The 23,126-nt window shown below is 42.2% G+C and overlaps 1 protein-coding gene across 1 annotated transcript; it reads right to left on the minus strand.

Annotated features, from left to right (window-relative positions):
• Window positions 1-17,912: 17,912 nt before the first annotated feature.
• On the minus strand, window positions 17,913-22,930 carry LOC121403672. The gene is made up of 2 exons (XM_041591370.1): window positions 22,880-22,930; window positions 17,913-20,432 (listed from the first exon to the last, which is right to left on the minus strand). Exon 2 carries the CDS (start codon window positions 20,421-20,423, stop codon window positions 19,410-19,412), a length of 1,014 nt encoding a protein of 337 aa, XP_041447304.1. The 5' UTR covers window positions 20,424-20,432; window positions 22,880-22,930; the 3' UTR covers window positions 17,913-19,409.
• Between the last annotated feature and the right edge of the window lie 196 nt (window positions 22,931-23,126).

Genomic DNA, 23,126 nt, shown 5'->3' on the forward strand with positions numbered 1-23,126 from the left:
CAACAGAGATATTCCATGAATACTTAGTTACAAATATAACAGCCTCTAGACGCCTCCTATAGACTTTGATGAGTGTCTGGATTCTGGATGGCGGTATTTTTGACCATTGGTCCATACAAAATCTCTCCAGTTCAGTTAAATTTGATGGCTGCCGAGCATGGAGAGTCTGCTTCAAATCATCCCATAGATTTTCCATGATATTCAAGTCGGGGGACTCCAGAATATTGTACTTGTCCCTCTGCATAAATGTCTTTGTAGATTTCCCAGTGTGTTTAGGGTCATTGTCTTGTTGGAATATCCAACCCCTGCAGCGGAACTTCAACTTTGTGACTGATGCTTGAACATTATCCTGAAGAATTTGTCAATATTGGGTTGAATTCATCCGACCCTGGACTTTAACATGGGCCCCAGTAGTCCCTGAACTAGCCACACAGCCCCACAGCATGATGGGACCTCCACCAAATGTGACAGCAGGTAGCAGGTGTTTTTCGTGGAATGCCGTGTTCTTCTTCCGCCAAGCAAAGCTCTTTTTGTTATAGCCAAATAACTCCATTGTTGTCTCAGCAGTCCAAAGCACTTTCCTTTCCTGATTACATTCCTTACAGTTGAAACTGTCAGTTTAAACCTCTGAGATAGCTTTTTGTAGCCTTCCCCTAAAGCATGATACTGAACAATCTTTGTTTTCAGATCTTTTGAGAGTTGCTTTGAGGATCCCATGCTGTCACTCTTCAGAGGAGAGTCAAACAGAAGCACAACTTGCAGTTGGTCACTTTTCTTTTGATTGGACACTCCTGCCTATGAAGTTCAAAGCTTAAAGGAATAGTAACATCAAAAAATAAAAGTGTTTTAAAGTAATGAAAATATAATGCAATATTATGTGTTGCCCTGCACTGGTAAAACTGTTGTGTTTGCTTAAAGGAAAACTATACCCCCAAAATGAATACTTATGCAACAGATAGTTTATATCAAATTGAATGACATATTAAAGAATCTTACCAAACTGGAATATATATTTACATAAATATTGCCCTTTTACATCTCTTGCCTTGAACCACCATTTCGTGACTCTATCTGTGCTGCCTCAGAGATCACCTGACCAGAAATACTACAACACTAACTGTAACAGGAAGAAGCGAGGAAGCAAAAGGCAGAACTCTGTCTGTTAATTGGCTCATGTGACCTTACATGTGGTTTGCATGTGTGCACAGTGAATCTTACGATCTCAGGGGGCGGCCCTTATTTTTTAAAATGGCAATTTTCTATTTATGATTACCCAATGGCACATACTACTAAAAAGGTATATTATTATGATAATGGTTCATTTACATGAAGCAGGGTTTTACACATGAGCTGTTTTACGCAGTATCTTTTAATAGAGAGCTACATTGTTTGGGGGGTATAGTTTTCCTTTAAGAAACACTACTATTGTTTATATAAATAAGCTGCTGTGTAGCAATGGGGGCAGCCATTCAAAGGAGAAATGGCACAGGTTACACAGCAGATAGCAAATAAGCTCTGTCTGTCTAATGGTGTTATCTGTTATCCATTAGTTTAAAATGTACCATATAGCCGTTTTTCAATTTCTGCCATTGCTCCATAGCAGCTTGTTTATATGAACTATAGTAGTGTTTCTGAAGCAAACACATCAGTTTTACCAGTGCAGGGCAACAGTACGTGATATTTGCATTACTTTGAAACACTTACTGTTACTGTTCCTTTAAGGAGCTAACCCAACCAATTTGGTGTTGCCAGTAATCAGAATTGAGCAGTTACATGCATTGAAATTAGCAAAATTACAAGGGTACCCACATTTTTGCAGAGCCAGTTTTTCACATTTGATTTAATTTCAAACAACTGAATACTGCTTCACTAAAGAAAACACCCCAGTTTCTGGGAAATGAAAGACATACCTCTGTTATCTTTTTCGTTGAAAGTGGAGTCAATTATTATGCAGGCTAATAGGGGTTCCAAAACTTTTTCATATGGCTGTAGATACTTACCATTTTTTAGCCTACCCAAACAAAAAAATCACCATCCGCCTATGTCCCCGAGGTCTCAATGAGACCCTGCCTTTGGGTTGCTTTTTGTGAAACAATATTGACTTTTACTACCTTGTATCCTGTTTTGTTGCCATATAGCTTGCTACAAATGTTGCTTTTTTTGTCCAATTATGTTTATTGTCATTTTGGTTTACCCATTTGTCCTCCCCTTCTTATGTAAACACAGCGCAGTTCACTCTGACTACAGTATATGCATCTGTTATGTATCCATATTTGCCCTGTCTGTCTGTCCCACTGATGACCACTGGGAGGTTAATTGGCTTAAGGACGCGGTGGTGCTTTAGTCAGTTCCCCTAACATAACTCTGCATGGCCCTAACGTGTTTGTACTACCCTGCCCTGCATGTGGGTCCCTATACCAAGGTGAGCTGAGCACAAGCAGTACGAAGGCCGGTGGCACCCATGTAACCCTAATGATGCAGCTGGGTAGAACCGCTGGCAGTAGGCAGCCGTTGGTTTCAGTGACTGCACACTCCGCAAAACCCTCCGCTAACATTCGCCCACAAGCGCTGTCTCTGCTGTCTCCCCTTTGCGGTTGCTAGCAGTTGAGTGCTCGGTGACGGACATGGGTTGCATACTTCTCAGACTAGCACCCAGGTTTCTGCATACTAATGGTTGTGCATTCCATTCTGTTTGATTATATGTGTGTGTGTGTGTGTGTGTGTGTGTGTGTGTGTGTGTGTGTGTGTGTGTGTGTGTGTGTGTGTGTGTGTGTGTGTGTGTGTGTGTGTGTGTGTGTGTGTGTGTGTATATGTATGTATGTATGTATGTATGTATGTATGTATGTATGTATATATATATATATATATATATATGTATGTATGTATGTATATGTATATATATATATATATATATATATATATATATATATATATATATATATATATATATATATATATATATATATATAAATCCCATACAACTGGTGCACTCTAAACTGTCCTCAAATGCCTGGGTGCCGGTCAACACATTAGTATAGCAGAAAACAAACAAACCGCACTCAAGTGAAGGTTTATTCTTGCTCAACGTTTCGGCGCTCCAACTGAGGCAGTCTTCAGGAGGGTATTCACACACACAACAGTGAATCACATTTAAAGTGTAAATTAGGCCTCAAACAGCATAAGGATGATGTCATTAACAAGTGCCAGACAGCTCAGCACAATTGCTGAACTATCACTGGGTGCCATAATGGAATAGTGCATAAATAAGTATCTGTAAAAGTGATATCGAATTCCTGTGCACAAAAACAAAGTCAATACATATAGGGTGTTATTTCACCTATACATATAGGGTGTTATTTCAGTTATTTCAGTGTTTGCTACGTGCCCTATTGGCATTTAAATAATGCCAATAGTGAACACGACTCTGATACAAGGCTGTGGAAGAGGTCCCCAATCCACTTGCCCCCATTTGGAGAGAGTGCGTTTATAAGCTCAATATCGCCCCTTTGCTGGCAGTGGCAAAGCAACTATGAACCACCAAGTTGCACGCTGGGCAATAAAGAAATTGCTCATACTGATCCTGATAGTGATGCTATGCCATTCTGCCAAGGGGTCCGATGTAATCAGTAGTCGCCACTTTCTCCTTTGGGGTGCTTGCCCGTCTAGAGTATAGTGAACAAAATAAGCACAAAGGGTTAAAAACAAACACACAACTGCATGTCATTTTACTCAAAATTGCTTGGACGCTTATCTATATATTTGAAACCCAGATCAAGCTATCCAGCTGTGGCACTGGCAGACCAACAAGACATTAAAGAAATGAGTATACTTCCAATCACCAGTTCCTGGAAAAGGGGTTAGGTTATGATCTCCCCTGGACATTAACAAGTACATAGCACCTTGGGAACCTAGGGTAAGTCCCTCCCCATAGTCGTGGTGCCCCTAGTAGAAAGGAGACATTGGACATTGTCTCATTTAGCCCGTTAGAGGCAAGGGTGTCCAATTTGTAAAACCAGCCCGATTCTCTCCTTATGAGCATGCAATCCCTGTTGCCCCTTCTCCTGAGGGGGGGTACATGGTCTATCATCATGTGACGGAATTGTGGTACAGTGTGTTTGGCCTGTAACCAATGGCTCGCCACCGGTTGGTCTGCTTCACCCGAGGAAAGAGCACTTCTAATGGCGCTCCTGTGATTGTTCATTCGTTCTCTATATGTGGTGGCACCTTCCCAACGTAATAGAGACCACAGGGGCACCATGCCATATAGACAACATGGTCAGACGTGCACGCAACTCTGTGTCTGTTCTGAGATTTTTTGCCTGTCCTCGGGTGTGTGAAGAAAGAGCCCTGTAGCATCCCACTGCATGTGAGGCAACCAGAACATTTAAAGCAGCCATTCTTCAAGGGGACATTCAGCCAGGTGGTCCCCCTCATTGGGGATTCTATGATGTCCTTCACCACTAATATGTCACCAAGGTTCCTTCCCCTCCTATAAGCCATCATCGGTTTCTCAATCTTAGAAAAAAGGTAAATTAGAATCAGCCTTGATAATCTCCCATCTTTTGGAAATCGCATTCTTCAGTATTACACTCGAATCTGTCCACTCTGTAGGAAAAATCAGTGCTGGAGGAGTTCTCTGTTCTTTAGCAGCTGGGTTGAGCAGAGTATCCTGGGATAAAAGCCTTGCCCTCTCCAGTTGTTCAGTCACCAATGCCTCAGAGTAGCCCCTGGCGGTGAACTGTGCTGCTAGGGTGGAGAGTTACAGTTCCGCCGTCATCCTGTCTCGCAGAAATTGTGAGTACAGGACCCCTCGGGACATGTGAATTTTTGTCTGTGGGTTTTTTGAATAGGGTAGTCCCTAATTTATCCCCTACCCTAAAGATAGTCACATCCAGGTAGTTGACCTCCTGTTTGTCATATGTCAAGGTCAACCTAATGGGGGAGTCCAACCCATTCAACGTGTCATGGAACTCTAAAAGCTCCTTTTCAGTCCCCGTCCATATTAACAGAAGAGCATCTATGTACTGTTTGTATAGGGCAATATTCCCAGCACCCAATGGTATTAAATACTCTTTCTCATATTGCTCCATGAAGATATTAGCAAATGATGGAGCAACATTTGACCCCATCGCGGTCCCAGACACTTGTAAGAAATACTCATCTGCAAACATAAAATAGTTATGTGAGAGTATCAAATCCAAAAGAGATATCAAAAATTCAATAGGGGGAGGGCCCTTATGGAAACGAAGCAAAGCGTCCCCTGCAGGCTGAAATCCCTTTAGCATGGGGAATTACTGTATATAGACTCGAACGGTCCATTGTTGCAAGGATACAGTGTGTAGTTAATGTTACCTCCCTCAAAATGGTCAAAAGGTGCGTCAAGTCCCTAACATACGAGTCCATGCCCTGTACTATCGGTTGTAGGAAATGATCAATGTAAATGGCCACCGGTTGGTATAGAGAGTCTGTGGCAGAAATAATTGGTCGTCCAGGTGGTGCCGTCAAGGATTTGTGTATCTTTGGTAGTGTATACAGAAATGGTGTCTTAGGAAAATCAGTAGTAAGAAACTGACTAGTACTCTTATCCACCCACCCTGCCATTAGAGCTACCTTGATTTGTGCGTCTAGCTGTGCCTTATATTTCTCTGTGGGATTGCACTTAAGTTTAATATATGTGTTGCTATCCGATAATTGCTTAGCAACCTCCATCATGTAATAGGATTTATCAAGGAGGACAATGGCGCCCCCTTTGTCCGCCTGTCTTTATCTCCTTTCAGGGTTTTGATGGCCTCCCTCTCAATATTCGTAAGGTTCAGAGAAAAATGCTGATTTCTATTGTCCACCTTTCCCATGTCTTTATTCAAAAGGTGTATAAAGGTAGAAATGGATGGTGCCGTGCCCTGTGGATCAAAAGTACTTTTCTTCTTAAACAAGATTGGCTCACTGGGGGTTTTGTCTTTATAGTAATCTTTCAATTTTAAATTCCTTTTAAATTTGTGTATGTCTTTGAAAATCTCAAATGGGTCACCTTATGAAATAGGAGTACCTCTCCCCAAAGGGGGTGACCTTCTTTTGTTGGTTTGCACCACCTATTTTTTGCAATTCTTTGCAATTCTTTGAACCTTTATTTTTGAGGAAAATTTCACACACATCAATCCTGGCAGCTGTTTCAAATTACTGAGCATGGAAGAGGCACTGGCTAACCTGGACATTGATACTGCTTTTGCTGGTTTGTACTACCTATTTGTTGCAATTGTTTGAACTTTTATTTTTGAGCTTTGGATTGAGCAGGAGAATTTCACACACACACACCAATCTTAGCAGCTGTTTCGAATTACTGAGCATTGAAGAGGCACTGACTAACCTGGACATTGATACTACTGGTGAACATACTTTTTCAACTGAAGACGCATAGAGGATTTTGTTTGCTGAACTACCAACATCTTCAACTACGGGTAGGACCCCTCGGAATCTCTATCATAATTTGTTAAATTTAAAAAAGAGGGAAATAGATCTCTTATTACATTGTACATATCTCCTCTCTAATTATCATAGACAGAAGATTATTCCTAGGGGTTTTAGGATAAGAAACGTCCCCACGCTAGGGAGATCTAGTGCAGAGTTCCACCTATTTTTTTCAATTCTTTGAACCTTTATTTTTGAGTTTTGGATTGAACAGGAAAATTTCACACACATCAATCCTGGCAGCTGTATCCTTGCAACAATGGACGTTCCGAGTCTATATACAGTAATTCCCCATGCTAAAGGGATTTCAGCCTGCAGGGACACTTTGCTTTGTTTCCATAAGGGCCCTCCCCCTATTGAACTTTTGATATCTCTTTTGGATTTTATACTCTCTCATAACTATTTTATGTTTGCAGATGAGTATTTCCTACAAGTGTCCGGGACCGCGTTGGGGTCAAATGTTGCTCCATCATTTGCTAATATCTTCATGGAGCAATATGAGAAAGAGTATTTAATACCATTGGGTGCTGGGAATATTGCCCTATATAAACGGTACATAGATGATCTTCTGTTAATATGGACGGGGACTGAAAAGGAGCTTTTAGAGTTCCATGACACGTTGAATGGGTTGGACTCCCCCATTAGGTTGACCTTGACATATGACAAACAGGAGGTCAACTACCTGGATGTGACTATCTTTAGGGTAGGGGATAAATTAGGGACTACCCTATTCAAAAAACCCACAGACAAAAATAGGCTGATCCAAGCTCACTCCCACCACCCCCCTCACATGTCCCAAGGGGTCCGGTACTCACAATTTCTGTGAGTGATCCGTAATAACTCAGACAGGATGATGGCGGAACTGCAACTCTCCACCCTAGCAGCACAGTTCACCGCCAGGGGCTACTCTGAGGCATTGGTGACTGAACAACTGGAGAGGGCAAGGCTTTTATCCCAGGATACTCTGCTCAACCCAGCTGCTAAAGAACAGAGAACTCCTCCAGCACTGATTTTTCCTACAGAGTGGACAGATTTGAGTGTAATGCTGAAGAATGCGATTTCCAAAAGATGGGAGATTATCAAGGCTGATTCTAATTTACCTTTTTCTAAGATTGAGAAACCGATGATGGCTTATAGGAGGGGAAAGAACCTTGGTGACATATTATTGGTGAAGGACATCATAGAATCCCCAAGGAGGGGGACCACCACCACCTGGCTGAATGTCCCCTTGAAGAATGGCTGCTTTAAATGTTCTGGTTGCCTCACATGCAGCGGGATGCTACAGGGCTCTTTCTTCACACCCCCGAGGACAGGCAAAAAATTTCAGATCAGACACAGAGTTACGTGCACGTCTGACCATGTTGTCTATATGGCATGGTGCCCCTGTGGTCTCTATTACGTGGGGGAAGGCTGCCACCACATATAGAGAAAGAATGAACAATCACAGGAGCGCCATTAGAAGTGCCCTTTCCTCGGGTGAAGCAGACCAACCGGTGGCGAGCCATTGGTTACAGGCCAAACACACTGTACCACAATTCCGTCACATGATTATAGACCATGTACCCCCCCCCTCAGGAGAAGGGGCAACAGGGATTGCATGCTCATAAGGAGAGAATCGGGCTGGATTTACAAATTGGACACCTTTGCCGATAACGGGCTAAATGAGACACTTCCAATGTCTCCTTTCTACTAGGGGCACCACGACTATGGGGAGGGACTTACCCTAGGTTTCCAAGGTGCTATGTACTTGTTAATGTCCAGGGGAGATCATAACCTAACCCCTTTTCCAGGAACTGGTGATTAGAAGTATACTCATTTCTTTAATGTATTGTTGGTCTGCCAGTGCCACAGTTGGATAGCTTGATCTGGGTTTCAATTATATATATAAGCGTCCAAGCAATTTTGAGTAAAATGACGTGCAGTTGTGTGTTTGTTTTTAACCCTTTTTTCCTTTTTTTGTTCACTATACTCTAGACGGGCAAGCACCCCAAAGGAGAAAATGGTGACTACTGATTACATCAGACCCCTTGGCAGAATGGCATAGCATCACTATCAGGATCAGTATGAGCAATTTCTTTATTGCCCAGCGTACAACTACCGGAACGTGACATCACAGAGGGGCGTACAAGTAGGGCGAAAAAGATGTACGATGGCCTAGGAGGGCATGACATACCCCAGGCAGGTGGTGGTACTAGACTGTGTCTGGGTACATGCCTACTGTAATAGGGTAAGTCTCCACCCCACTCGAGTTAGGTGGTGATACTGGACTGAGTCTTGGTACATACCTATGACAGGGATGGGACTCCACAGATGGCCAATGGGAGTAAGCAATATGAGCGGTCGGCACAATGGGCGGACAGCCAATACACGCATAGCCCCAGACTGAGACGGGGGAACTAAGCGTCGTTGTCACCATGGCAACAAGGGAGGAACTCCTCTGATGGTGCACACGGGTAGATGAGCTGCACGGTAAGGCAAGTAAGAGTTTGATGGCCAATGAGTTTGATCTTTGGTGGTTCATAGTTGCTTTGCCACTGCCAGCAAAGGGGCGATATTGAGCTTATAAACGCACTCTCTCCAAATGGGGGCAAGTGGATTGGGGACCTCTTCCACAGCCTTATATCAGAGTTGTGTTCAATATTGGCATTATTTTAAGAACACGGGCACGTAGCAAACACTGAAATAACACCCTATATGTATTGACTTTGTTTTTGTGCACAGGAATTCAATATCACTTTTACAGATACTTATTTATGCACTACTACATTATGGCACCCAGTGATAGTTCAGCAATTGTGCTGAGCTGTCTGGCACTTGTTAATGACATCATCCTTATGCTGTCTGAGGCCTAATTTACACTTTAAATATGATTCACTGTTGTGTGTGTATTCACCCTCCTGAAGACGGCCTCAGTTGGAGCGCCGAAACGTTGAGCAAGAATAAACCTTCACTTGGCTTTTGAGACACGAAGTCCTTAGAGTGCAGTTTGTTTGTTTTCTTATATATATATATATATATATATATATATATATATATATATATATATATATATATATATATCCACTAAAAGAAATCCGCACTCACAGGTCTTAAAAAATTATAAGTAGTTTTATTGTTTAAATGCGAGACTAACGTTTCGGCCTCCTCCGAGGCCTTTCTCAAAGTGTCTAATTAGTTGTAAGAATGCCTTAAATAAGGGAATTGGAAAAAATCAGCAGCACACTGTTAAATTTGCAAAAAGTGCTCAAATGCAGAATTTATTTAGCCCATAGCATACAAAAGGCAACGTTTCGAGCCAACAAGGCCCTTTATCAAGCTTGATAAAGGGCCTTGTTGGCTCGAAACATTGCCTTTTGTATGCTATGGGCTAAATAAATTCTGCATTTGAGCACTTTTTGCAAATTTAACAGTGTGCTGCTGATTTTTTCAATGTATTGATGCGACCCGAGGTCAGGATTGGGTCTTCTAGTTCAGCACCTGGCACATCAACAGTGTTTGTTTGGGAAGTGAGCGCTCCATTTTTTGTGACTGTGTTAAATAAGGGAATTGGCGGGAAAAATAGACAAATTGGAACTGACATATTGTCATCATCATAGAAACGCAACAGCCAATTACATCTTTCACATTAAAAACACTTAACTGTCTAAAAAATGCATTTAACATATTTTAATTACATCTGTTATTCATTTCTTCTATCTAACAAGTGTATCTCTTCTTTTGTTAAATACACGATACTTTGCAACTCTGTTTAATTATGTTACATTTGCTATCACAACATACTTCCTTATCACATCGTTCAACTATGTTGCCAAAGATATATCATAAGTTTGAGCACAGTTAACAGGCCTGCTCTGAAGGGCTTTCCATCGCTTGTACTGATAAACTAATCCTGCTTGACAAACTATCGTTCCGTAACGGCTTAGTTGCCCCTGCAACTAATCTAATCTCTGGGCCCCTGAATATATGTCCCTTTGTAACATAGTATGTAGCCTCTATCATTTTTACCCCTCCTCAGTGTGTCCCTTGTGACAGACAATCTATGTGTATATATAAACCGACTAATTTTGGGATCCATAATCTATATACTACACGGGCACATTTACTCGTGTAACTCTTTTACAAATAAGTGTAATAAAGTCAAAAGCCATTGATATGTACAACACAGCACGGGAGGTTTACTAAATTTGTACACATTAATGGCTTTTGACTTTATTACACTTATATGTAAAAGAGTGACACGAGTAAATGTGCCCGTGTATATATATGTGTGTGTGTGCCTTCTCATTTTTGAGGTGCATGCCCTTGGTTGCACCCACCACTACTACTGCTGTTTCCTGCCTTAAACCCTTCTGTCTTGCTGCTCCTTATTTTTGGAATGCCATTCCTGAATCTCTCCAGAGAGATACCCTTGTTCAATGTCTTTAGAACTAAACTCAAAGACTACCTCAGGGAGCACCTGGATAACACTTGAACTGTGAACTTATATGACAGTCGACACTTTAATCCTCCCTCCGAATTGTGTCTGTAAGTTACCCTTCCATTTTGACTGTAGACTCTATGGGGTAGGGTTCTCCATACATGTCTCCTTGACACCGAGCACTTAATCTGTATTGTAATTATACACTAGATCCTGTTGCAAGGATGCCACATCCTGGATCGAATTTATTGAGCTGGATAGTTTTGTCATCTGCAAACACTGATACATTACTTACAATACCCTCCCCTAAGTCATTAATAAACAAGTGAAACAAAAGTGAACCCAATACCAAGCCCTGATGGACCCCACTAAGAACCTTACTCCAAGTAGAGAATGTACCATTGACAACCACCCTCTGTACCCTATCCTGTAGCCAGTTTCCTATCCATGTGCAAATGACTTCATTAAGCCCAACAGACTTTAATTTAGAAAGCAGCCATTTGCGGGGCACGGTATCAAACGATTTGGCAAAATCCAAATAGATCACATCTACTGCCCTCCCACTGTCCAGCATCTAACTTACTCATCATAAAAAGCAATTAAATTTGTCTGACATGACTTATCCTTCATAAACCCATGCTGATTGCTGCTCATAATGCCATTCACTAGGACAACATGTTGAATGTGATCCCTTAACAAGCCTTCAAATAATTTGTCCACCGCAGATGTCAAACTTGCTGGCCTATAATTGCCAGGCTAAGATAGTAATCCCTTTCTAAAAATTTGAAATGACATCAGCATTTCTCCAATCCATAGGTACCATACCAGATGAAAGCGAATCTGAGAAAATCAGAAATAGGGGCTGGTCTAAAACTGAACTAAGCTCTCTTAGAACCCGGCAGTGTATGCCATCAGTCCCTGAAACCTTGTTTACATTAATTTTTATTAAATGCTTTATGGATCATATCCTGACTAGATTGAGCTGAGCCATCAGTGCAGCTATGAAGTAAGCCTGGGAATTCAGACTCCTCTATGGTATACACTGAAGAAAAGAACTGATTTAGCACATTTGCCTTTTCTGTATGTTACAACCATACTGGTACCATTTTTTTATGGAGCAATAATCTCAACCTGCATCTTTTTACTATTAATATATTTAAAAAAACTTCTTGGGGTTAGTCTTAGCCTGCGCTGCAATGCACTCTTCATTTCCTTTCTTTGCCTCCTCGATTGCTGATTTACAAAATTTATTATAGTGTTTATATTCATTAAATGCAGCTTCTGTCCCAATAGATTTGTCGTTTTCAAATGCCGTTCTCTTCTTTCCTATTAACTTCTTTCCTTCAATATTCATAGAGTGATTCTTAGAACTTCTACATTTACTCCTTAACAGAGTAAATTGAGAACAGTAATGATTTAATAACATTTTTAATCATAACCATTTCTGTTCTGTGTTTTTAGCTGAAAACATAATGCCCAAATCAATTCTCTGAATGGCAGCCCTCAAGGCACTAAAGTTAGATTTTCTGCAATTCATGGTTTTTGTTGCCCCAGTGTATATTTGTTTTTTGCACCAGACATTAAATGATATAATATTATGGTCACTATTACCCAGGGGTTAAATGAATTGCACATTTGCTATAAGTTCTGGGTCATTTGAGATCACTAGTTCCAGAATAGCATTTTTCCTGGCTGGCTCCTCAACAACTTGTGCCATAAAATTCTCATGCAACAAGTCTTTAAACTTGTTCCCATTAATTGTTCTGGCAGTACTGTTGCTCCAGTCAATATCTTGGTAATTAAAAACCCCCATTATCATTACCTTACCCAAACTAGCAGCCTTTTCTATTTGCATCAGGAGCTTAGCCTCCTCATCATCACTTACATTAGGGGGTCTATAGCATACCCCTACAATCAGGGCTGGACTGGCATTAAAAAGCAGCCCTGGCAAAAAAATTAAAGCAGCCCACTTCAGGTATGGGAACCCATTTTCCAGAAAGCTCCAAATTACGGAAAAGCCATCTCCCGTAGACTCCATTATATTCAAACAATCCAAATGTTTAAAATTGATTTCATTTTATCTGTAATAATAAAACAGTAGCTTGTAAATGAGCCAAACTAAGATATAATTAGTCTTTATTGGGAGCAAAATCAGATTATTGGGATTATTTAATGTTTATATGATTTTCTAGTAGACTTAAAGTATGAAGATCCAAATTTTGGAAAGATCCATTATCCTGAAAACCCCAGATCTGGAGCATTCTGGATAACAGGTCCCATACCTGTATACATATATGACATTGGCAACCAATCTACCCCACCCACACAAGCTATAAATAAAACATTGGTGGTCAGGGCCCCCAATAAAATCAGGAAAAAAAATGTGGTCAGAGCCTCAGATAAAAAGTAAAAAAAAAAATATTGGGACAGCAGGCTGTGCAGAGAGGCCCGTGTGCAGGGCTGGTCTTACCAACTGTGCGGCCCAATTGGAACCATTTTGGCAGGGCCCCCTAAATGGAGTTTTTCCATTTGGCACAGGGTTCCACGGCTGGGTGACGAAAAGTGACTGCCTTTCCTCCTGTCCCATGATAATTACTCACTACATTTCACTAATTTATACTCTAATTTATAGAGTTCAACTGCAAACATAACACAGGAATTCATTTTCACAATATATGTGTATTTTTAAAGAACTACCCTCAAACCTTCCTGTTATATGGTAAATAGTACAGGGGAATACCTATGCTGGCATGGTTTTCTGTGAGCAAACTTAGGGGGCTGTTCCTGCTGAATTGTGCTTAGTACAGGGGAATACCTCTGCTGCCATAGTTTTATGGGATCTCTCTGTACAGACTATGAGCAAACTTAGGGGGCTGTTCCTGCTGAATTGTGCTTAGTACAGGGAATACCTGCCATAGCTTTATGGGATCTCTCTGTACAAGGATGCATACCTCTTAACTAATATGGAATAAAGTTACAATTTTTAACCTCCATTGCCATGGTCGCAGGAGTGCATGCAGATTTTATTTTGAAGAGGAATATTTAAAATTGCTGAGGAACTCCACCCATAAGACTTCTGTCCTTTTATTTTCTAACATAACCTCCTCCTTTATATACAGTAAGCTTTTAAATCCTGCCTAACAAACAGACATACCCCTCCGAAACAAAGTATAGCCGCTGATATTAACTGCCAATTCATGCAACTCATTCAGCCATGTTTTGGCCACACCAATCACATCATATTTTCCCACCAGCACCTCCAGCTCTCCCATTTTACCAGTCAGACTCCTTGCATTGGCAAACATACATTTAAAACTGGTACCATATTGAACACATGTCATGTGGTCCTCCCTATCCCTAACGGTACCCCAAACCAAATCTCCACCCCCATTTTCCCTTCCTTTCTCATCTAACCTGTCTTCCACTGAATCTTTTACTGAACCCTACCCCCCCACGCCGAGTTAAAAAAAAAACAACCGTCTAAACATCTTCTCCCCCAAAACAGCAGCACCATCATCATTGAGGTGCAGCCCATCCCTAGCAAAGAGCCTGTAGCCGACTGAAAAATCAGCCCAGTTCTCCAAAAAACCAAAACCCTCCTCCCTACACCAATCTCTCAGCCACGCATTAATCTCCCTAACCTCCCGCTGTCTTCTTAGCGTTGCTTGTGGCATAGGTAATATCTGAGAAAATTACCTTGCAAGTCCTCGCCCTCAACTTTACACCTAGTTTTCTAAAATTATTCTTGAGGACTTCACCACCTCGACTAACTTGGTCATTGGTACCTATGTGTACCAAGTCTTCCCTCCCAATAATCTGTCCACTCGTTCCACCACATGCCGAACCCTAGCACAAGGCAAGCAGCAGACTGTTAGGCATGAAGGGTCCTTACAGCAGATTACCCTATTGACCTGTCTAATAATTGAATCCCCTATAGCTAGAACCTGCCTTTCCTTTCTTGCACTCCCCCCACCACTCGTATTAGAGCCACTGCCTCCCATGGTGCTCTGAGAGTCAGCCTGCTCCATACACGCCTGTTCAGAGCTTTCTTCCCCAGCATCTTCATCCAAAATGGTAAATTTGCTGTTTTGGACAAGCTGTGGACAAGCCCCCCTACCCCTTTGTCCCCTACTTCCCCTCTAGACTGTCACAAACCTTCCTCCCTCATTAGCCTCCACTGCCCCTTCTCCTCCCGCAATCCACTAGCCCCTGGCAGTGGTTGCTCTGTGAGCCTCCTTTCCTCCCCCAAGTTTGCCGCTGTACTACCACTGACAGCAATCGTACGATAGTTATGTCTGACAAAGCTAGCGACAGTCTCCCATTTAAAATCGTACGATCTGCATTACATGCAGAGATATTATCGGTAGGCGACAGAAATTTTTGATTTACACTGACTGGTTACCGTGGTTACCAGGCAATTACCAATCAGAGACTTGGGGGGGGCACCTGGGTCATATCTGTTGCTTTTGAATCTGAGCTGAATGCTGAGGATCAATTGCAAACTCACTGAACAGAAATGTACCATGTGGACCCCCTTCAAGTCGCTGACTAGCTCAGAGTTATAGAGCTGAAAAGCAGGAAGTTGGATTCTGGCTGTTTTATTAGACATCTCTTCACTCCAGCCTTTATAGATTACATTTTTGGCTAACTATATTAGAAACATTTTTTATTTTGCACAGCCTATCTATTTACACAGTTTTTATTTTTACACTGAACTGTTCCTTTAAGGTTTTTAACACTTAATTCACATGCAACACTTAGATCACATGCAAAACTCCAACCTTTCTGCTTTCAAAAAATCTCTGAAAACGCACTTCTTTCGAGAAGCCTACCCTCACTCTGCTTAACTACCAAACGCAACACCACATACAATACCACATTTCTCACCCACTTAATTCGATCTTGCCCACTCCCACACCTTGTGTATTACTCCCTTCAGACTGTATGCCTATGCATAGGGCCTTCCTCACCTTTTTGTACCTGTATTGATTGTGATGTTTGTTACTCCATATATTCTATATATGTAATTCATGTGATGTAGTTGTATAATCACATTTACTTTACAGTGCTACGCAATATGTTGGCGCTATATAAATACATGTTAATAATAATAATAATAAAAACTCACTTAGCAGCTCCCACACTCGCTTATGAAGTCACAGGGATAAAGGTTTCAAAACATGTGGTCCTCCCTGACCTTAGCAGTAGCCCCCGACCAAATCTCCTCCCCCATTTTCCCTTCCTATCCCACTATCTCAACTGATTCAGGGAGAGAATTCCACATCTTCACAACTCTCACAGTAAAAAAAAACCCTTCCAAATATTTAGCCAGAAACTCCTGTCTTCTAATCAGAATGGGTGCCTGCATGTCATTTGGAAGGACCTACTGGTAAATAAAGCATTAGAGAGATTATTATAAAATATTATATATATTTATGCATAGTTATTGTCACAGATACGGTACTTCCAACCGAACGTGGCTTTAGGTGTGGCTATCAGGGGTCATTCACTCAGTCTCTCACCCACCTTGCACACAGGTTAGACTAACACAAATGCACCCCGAACACCAACCAACACCCACAAAACTCATTCGCTGCCACCATCTATCATTCACAGGCGATAGAAAACGAATGTGACTATTCCCCTGTTCTCTCTAACAGGTAATAATTCACAATACACCAATGCATTAAACACTCTCTCACGAAAGTCAGTTAGTTCCTACTTATTCAACAAGTACTTCAACATGCAGAGGGTTAAGGCTCACAGTTGCACTCTTTCAGGCTAGGTTCGGTTAGAGAATCAAAGACAATCTTATTAAATTCTCTTTAATATTATAAAAGGTATAACAGTGCAATATACAAAAAGATGTTACAAAAAGAGACATACTTTCAATAATACAATTACAAACAGGAATAAAAGGGAAAACATGGAAAACCTATACTTAACTTCAAAGATATAGAATTCCTGGTCCTGGAGGCAAGGGGAAACAAATGGGATAACTTCCAATCGCAATTGGTGCTCCAAAGTAAATCCAAAGTTTAGTCAGAAGAGCTGACTATTTATTAGTGATTTCAGGGCATCGGTAACTGCACACTCCCCCCTCCCTCAGGAATGTAAGGGGGCGTGGCCTAGCAGGACACAGATTGAGTTTTTTGAGCTCCTGTGAGTAGGAACTGGACCAAGAATATAATGACCATAACTCCTTATAGGAACATAGGAGAGAGATGATATTATATTCATTGGTTATTAATTCTCTCGGGGATTACATAGATACTAAACATCAATACTGTGTGACCTGCCCCAGCCCAGATATTCACATCTAATATACAGAGGACCAAACCTAGTCATGTTTGGACTCGTTTGAAAGCTGATATTGCATTGAACCCATCACCAGTTTTTTATACTGTTGGTACAACAGGTATGGGTTCTGTAAGGATAAATATATTTGAGTATACATTATATGTGACCTTCACTTCACCTTTGAGGGTCTTGCTGGGAACTTTAAGTTCTCACTCCTTGGGCTTCCTCCTTCCCATGGAATGGCTCTTATCAGCCAGGGCATGGAGGAGGGCATTACAGCTCTGACCCCTCTGACCATAGTGAAAAGAGGCCTGTTATGTGTCTGATTTAGATGCTGGCAGAAATATTTCTTATGATTCCTTGGCCTGTTTTATTAACTATTACAGGCCTGTATCATGACACCTCCCCTTTTTAGAGTGAGCAGGGGGAGATTGACTTACAGGTCACTCTTAACCTTGCCACAATAAAAACATAAATCCATAACCATAGCCAGGTCATTATCGAAAAATCCATTTATGTTATACAGCAGGGATCCCAAACCTTTTGAACCCATGAGCAACATTCAGAAGTAAAAGGAGTTGGGCAGCAACACTAGCATGAAAAATGTTCTTGGGGTGCCAAATAAGTGCTGTGAGTGGCCATTTGGTAGCCCCTATGTGGATTGTCAACCTACACTGAGTCTCTGTTTTGCAGTGCACCTGGTGTTTATGCAACTAAATCTTGCCTCCAAGTCTGGAATTCAAAAATAAGCTCCTGCTTTGAGGCCACTGGGAGCAACATCCAAGGGGTTGGAGAGCAACATGTTGCTCACGAGCTACTGGTTGGGGATCACTGTTATACAGTATGAGGGATCAGGCTACCTCCCAGGCCTAAAGTCTTGTTCCTTGAGGGATGTATAGGCATAAATCCAGGAACTGGACTGGTTTGATGTAGGTATACTTCCCATTTTGCCTCTATCTGCACTGTCTCTGGATAAAGTACAGGTTTGCATAGTAGGCAATACTTAGGAACACCTTGTTCACTGAGGGGCCCTCCAGCCTATCTCTAATCCCCCATTCTCTGGGCCTAGACATAGAAACTAGCTGGTGGCCTCCTAACCTCTTGATACCACCCTGGTCTCCACTGACCTGCTTAGTCTTGGGTTGGCATAAACCACTGGGCTCGTGCTTAATACCCTGGACTAAAGGGAAAACAACTTTGTCGCTATCTGACTTGGGAGCAACTCCTGGTACTGTCAGCCTTTCCTCCTTAGTACTGACCACCTGACCCCCCCTCAGTACTGGTTCTGGCATGAGGGCTATTTCTGGCCCACCACTACCATCACTCTCCCCAGTCTGAGTGGCACTATCACTAGGACCCTACTCTGAGTCCTAACCACCTGTCCCTGATGCTTCTGCACTGACTCCTAAGCTTGGCATAGCTGCTGACCCCCACTCAAGACCTCAGGCAATTTGGGTACAGGATCAAGAATTACACGCTGGAAATCCCTCACTGCCGGTATACTACAGGGCTGCACCAGGGAGACTCCTAGGGTAAACTTCTCCTCCCCCTCTCCCTTCTTATCCCTACTTTGGGACAACACTGGTTCAGGCACTGGTTGACTCTGGCTCCTGCCTCCCAGTCCTCCCTCCCAGATACTTTGCTGCCTTGTACTTTTTACAATTACCTGTTGAGGTGGGTGGCCACACTCCAGCGCGGCTGGACCTAGTGAGACCTGGTCATAGGGCACAAAAGCAGTTACCATGTAACCCAAATCATTCCCCAACAAGACATTTACAGGAATTTTATTAGTTACACCCACTTCCCATAGACCTCTCCCCGCACCCCAATCCAAGAAAACTTTTGCCACAGGCACCTTTGGGTGGCTCCCACCCACTCCCTTTATGGACAAAGTCTTTCCAGGAATAATGTCCCCAGTGTTTATCATCTCTGGACGCACCAGAGAAAAATTAGCCCCTGAGTCTCTTAGTCCCTGAGTCACTTTGTCCCCCACAATCACAGACTGAATATGATTATGTAGATTCTCAGGCTTACCAGACACAAGCATCACAACAGGCTGTCCAGGTGAAGTTGGTTCCTTCTTTTGTGGACAGTCAGTCCTCACATGGCCCATCTGGTTGCAGGAAAAACATTGGCGGGTATCCTTCTGCCCCACAGCTGCAACAGACCCCCCAAAAGATTAATTCTCACCAGACTGTGGACTGCTGTGTGCGCTTCCTCCTGTTGATCACTCCTTGTAGCTTGGTAAAGATGCTTTGCGGTGGTCAGACACCCTATTTGCAGCATATGTGTCTGCCACCTCTGCTGCCTGATCTGCTGTTTTGGGCTCATGGTCCATAATGAATTGCTTCACTTCCATAGGACACGTGTGCAAAAACTGATCCTTTACCATCAGATCTTCCAGGCACTGAAATGAGGTAACAGAGAGCCCTCTCAACCAGGATCTAAATGCGGTTCTCAGACTACTCACAACATCAGAGTAGGTGTCTGTAGGTTCGCGCTGCACAGTTCTAAATCTTTTGCCATATACTTCTGGTGTAAGATGGAACTTTTTGATAAGGGCATTTTTTATAGCATCATAGTCCCCATCAAACTCTGGTGGTAAGTCCACAAAGACATCCAGGGCTTTGCCTTTCAACCCTGGGGTGAGATATTTTGCCCATTGCTCACGGAGTAAGTGATACTGTCTACAAGCTCTTTCAAAGCACCGCAAAAAGGTATCCAGGTCAACATCTTTATCCATAACTGGAAATTTATCCACAGACTTTATTAAAGGGTGTACTTCCTGGGTCTCACTGGACCGTGAGTGTAATCCCTGCTGCTGGAGCTTGACTAACTCCAGTTGATGCTGTCTTTCAGCGGATGCTGCTTCTGCATCTCTTTCCGCCTGCCTTTCAGCTGCTGCATCTCTTTCTGCCTGTTGATATTGCAGGATAAGCTGAAGACGCAGCTGGGGGTCACCTGAACCCAACAATTGCAAAGCTGCTTGCAGGGATGAAGTCCTGTCATCCTGCCCACTGCAACTAGAACTGTCCTCTCGCTGAGAGGATCCTGGAACAGAGTTCATCAATGGAACATCCTGAGTTGCATAGTCTCCTGACTCAGGTGTGTAGTTCTCCTGCTCCTTTTCCACCAAGGCACAAATCAACATTTCCTTTGATTTGTCTGCTGCATCAATTCCTCTTTGCTCACAGAGATTGATGAGGTACTCCTTAGTCTGCCTCTTGTAAAATGCTGCCATCTTGCAACACTTTGCCAAAATAAAAGATAGAAAAGAAAAACAAGAAGGGAAGGGAAACTGTTTGCAAGTATGTCTTAATAAAAATAGTATGCACTGAGTTTGTCTTTGAAGACTGTATACTCCTCGCGAGGATTTACAGTTCTTTAGTGCAAGGTTTAATGACAACCCAAGCACTAATGCTCTAAATAAAAAATATGCCACCGCTGCCTACCAATCTGTTATAGACACGGTACTTCCAACCGCACGTGACTTTAGGTGTGGCTATCAGGGGCCACTCACTCAGTCTCTCACCCACCTTGCACACAGGTTAGACTAACACAAAAGCACCCCAAACACCAACCAAAACCCACAAAACTCATTCGCTGCCACAATTTGTACCTGGATAGAGAACTGGCTAAAAGATAGACTACAAAGAGTGGTGGTAAATGGAACATTTTCTAATTGGACCAGTGTTGTTAGTGGAGTACCGCAGGGCTCTGTACTAGGCCCCTTGCTTTTCAACTTGTTTATTAATGACCTGGAGGTGGGCATTGAAAGCACTGTCTCTATTTTTGCAGATGATACTAAATTGTGCAGAACTATAGGTTCCATGCAGGATGCTGCCACTTTGCAGAGTGATTTGTCTAAACTGGAAAACTGGGCAGCAAACTGGAAAATGAGGTTCAATGTTGATAAATGCAAGGTTATGCACTTTGGCAAAAATAATATAAATGCAAGTTATACACTAAATGGCAGTGTGTTGGGAGTTTCCTTAAATGAGAAGGATCTAGGGGTCTTTGTAGATAACACGTTGTCTAATTCTGGGCAGTGTCATTCTGTGGCTACTAAAGCAAATAAAGTTCTGTCTTGCATAAAAAAAGGCATTAACTCAAGGGATGAAAACATAATTATGCCTCTTTAAAGGTCCCTGGTAAGGCCTCATCTGGAGTATGCAGTTCAGTTTTGGACTCCAGTCCTTAAGAGGGATATAAATGAGCTGGAGAGAGTGCAGAGACGTGCAACTAAATTGGTTAGAGGGACGGAAGACTTAAATTATGAGGGTAGACTGTCAAGGTTGGGGTTGTTTTCTCTGGAAAAAAGGCGCTTGCGAGGGGACATGATTACACTTTACAAGTACATTAGAGACAAATGGCAGGGGACCTTTTTACCCATAAAGTGGATCACCGTACCAGAGGCCACCCCTTTAGACTAGAAGAAAAGAACTTTCATTTGAAGCAACGTAGGGGGTTCTTCACAGTCAGGACAGTGAGGTTGTGGAATGCACTGCCGGGTGATGTTGTGATGGCTGATTCAGTTAATGCCTTTAAGAATGGCTTGGATGATTTTTTGGACAGACATAATATCAAAGGCTATTCTGATACTAAGCTCTATAGTTAGTATAGGTATGGGTATATAGAATTTAATTAAAAGTAGGGATGGGTGTATGTATGGATGCTGGGTTTTCATTTGGAGGGGTTGAACTTGATGGACTTTGTCTTTTTTCAACCCAATTTAACTATGTAACTATCATTCACAGGCGATAGAAACCTAATGTGACTATTCCCCTGTTCTCTCTAACAGGTAATAATTCACAATACACCAATGCAGTAAACACTCTCTCACGATAGTCAGTTAGTTCCTACTGATTCAACAAGTACTTCAGCATGCAGAGGGTTAAGGCTCACAGTTACACTCTTTCAGGCTAGGTTCGTTTAGAACATCAAAGACAATCTTATTAGTTTAGTCAGAAGAGCTGACTATTTATTAGTGATTTCAGGGCATCAGGTAACTGCACACTCCCCCCTCCCTCAGGAATGTAAGGGGGCGTGGCCTAGCAGGACACAGATTGAGTTTTTATGAGCTCCTGTGAGTAGGAACTGGACCAAGAATATAATGACCATAACTCCCTATAGGAACATAGGAGAGAGATGATATATTCATTGGTTATTAATTCTCTCGGGGATTCCATAGATACTAAACATCAATACTGTGTGACCTGCCCCTGCCCAGATATTCACATCTAACATACAGAGTACCAAACCTAGTGATGTTTGGACTCGTTTGAAAGCTGATATTGCATTGAACCCATCACCAGTTTTTTATACTGTTGGTACAACAGGTATGGTTTCTGTAAGGATAAATATAATTGAGTATACATTATATGTGACCTTCCCTTCACCTTTGAAGATCTTGCTGGGAACTTTAAGTTCTCACTCCTTGGGCTTCCTCCTCCCCATGGAATGGCTCTTATCAGCCAGGGCATGGAGGAGGGCATTACAGCTCTGACCCCTCTGAGGGAAAAGAGGCCTGTTATGTGTCTGATTTAGATGCTGGCAGAAATATTTCTCATGATACCTTGGCCTGTTTTATTAACTATTACAGGCCTGTATCATGACAGTTATATCACCCCTCATGTGCCTTCACCATAAACAACCCCAACTAGGCCAGTCTTTCCTCATAGCTGAGATTTTCCATACCTTTTAATAGCTTAGTTGACCTTTTCTGGACCCTCTCTAATGTGGACGAACAATGTCGGGACTCTCCACACACGGTCCGAAATTGTACGAATCCTCGATTTGTACGATTGGATCGATGCGTCTATGGCCAGCTTTACTCCCTTCTTGCACCCAGCACTCCCAGCATGCACAGCAAACACCGCCTTAAAGGATTGTTCAGTGTAAAAAATTATTACACTTTACAAGTACATTAGAGGACATTATAGAC

This window comes from Xenopus laevis, chromosome 1L (assembly GCF_017654675.1).
Source record: "Xenopus laevis strain J_2021 chromosome 1L, Xenopus_laevis_v10.1, whole genome shotgun sequence".
Taxonomy (NCBI): Eukaryota; Metazoa; Chordata; class Amphibia; order Anura; family Pipidae; genus Xenopus; species Xenopus laevis.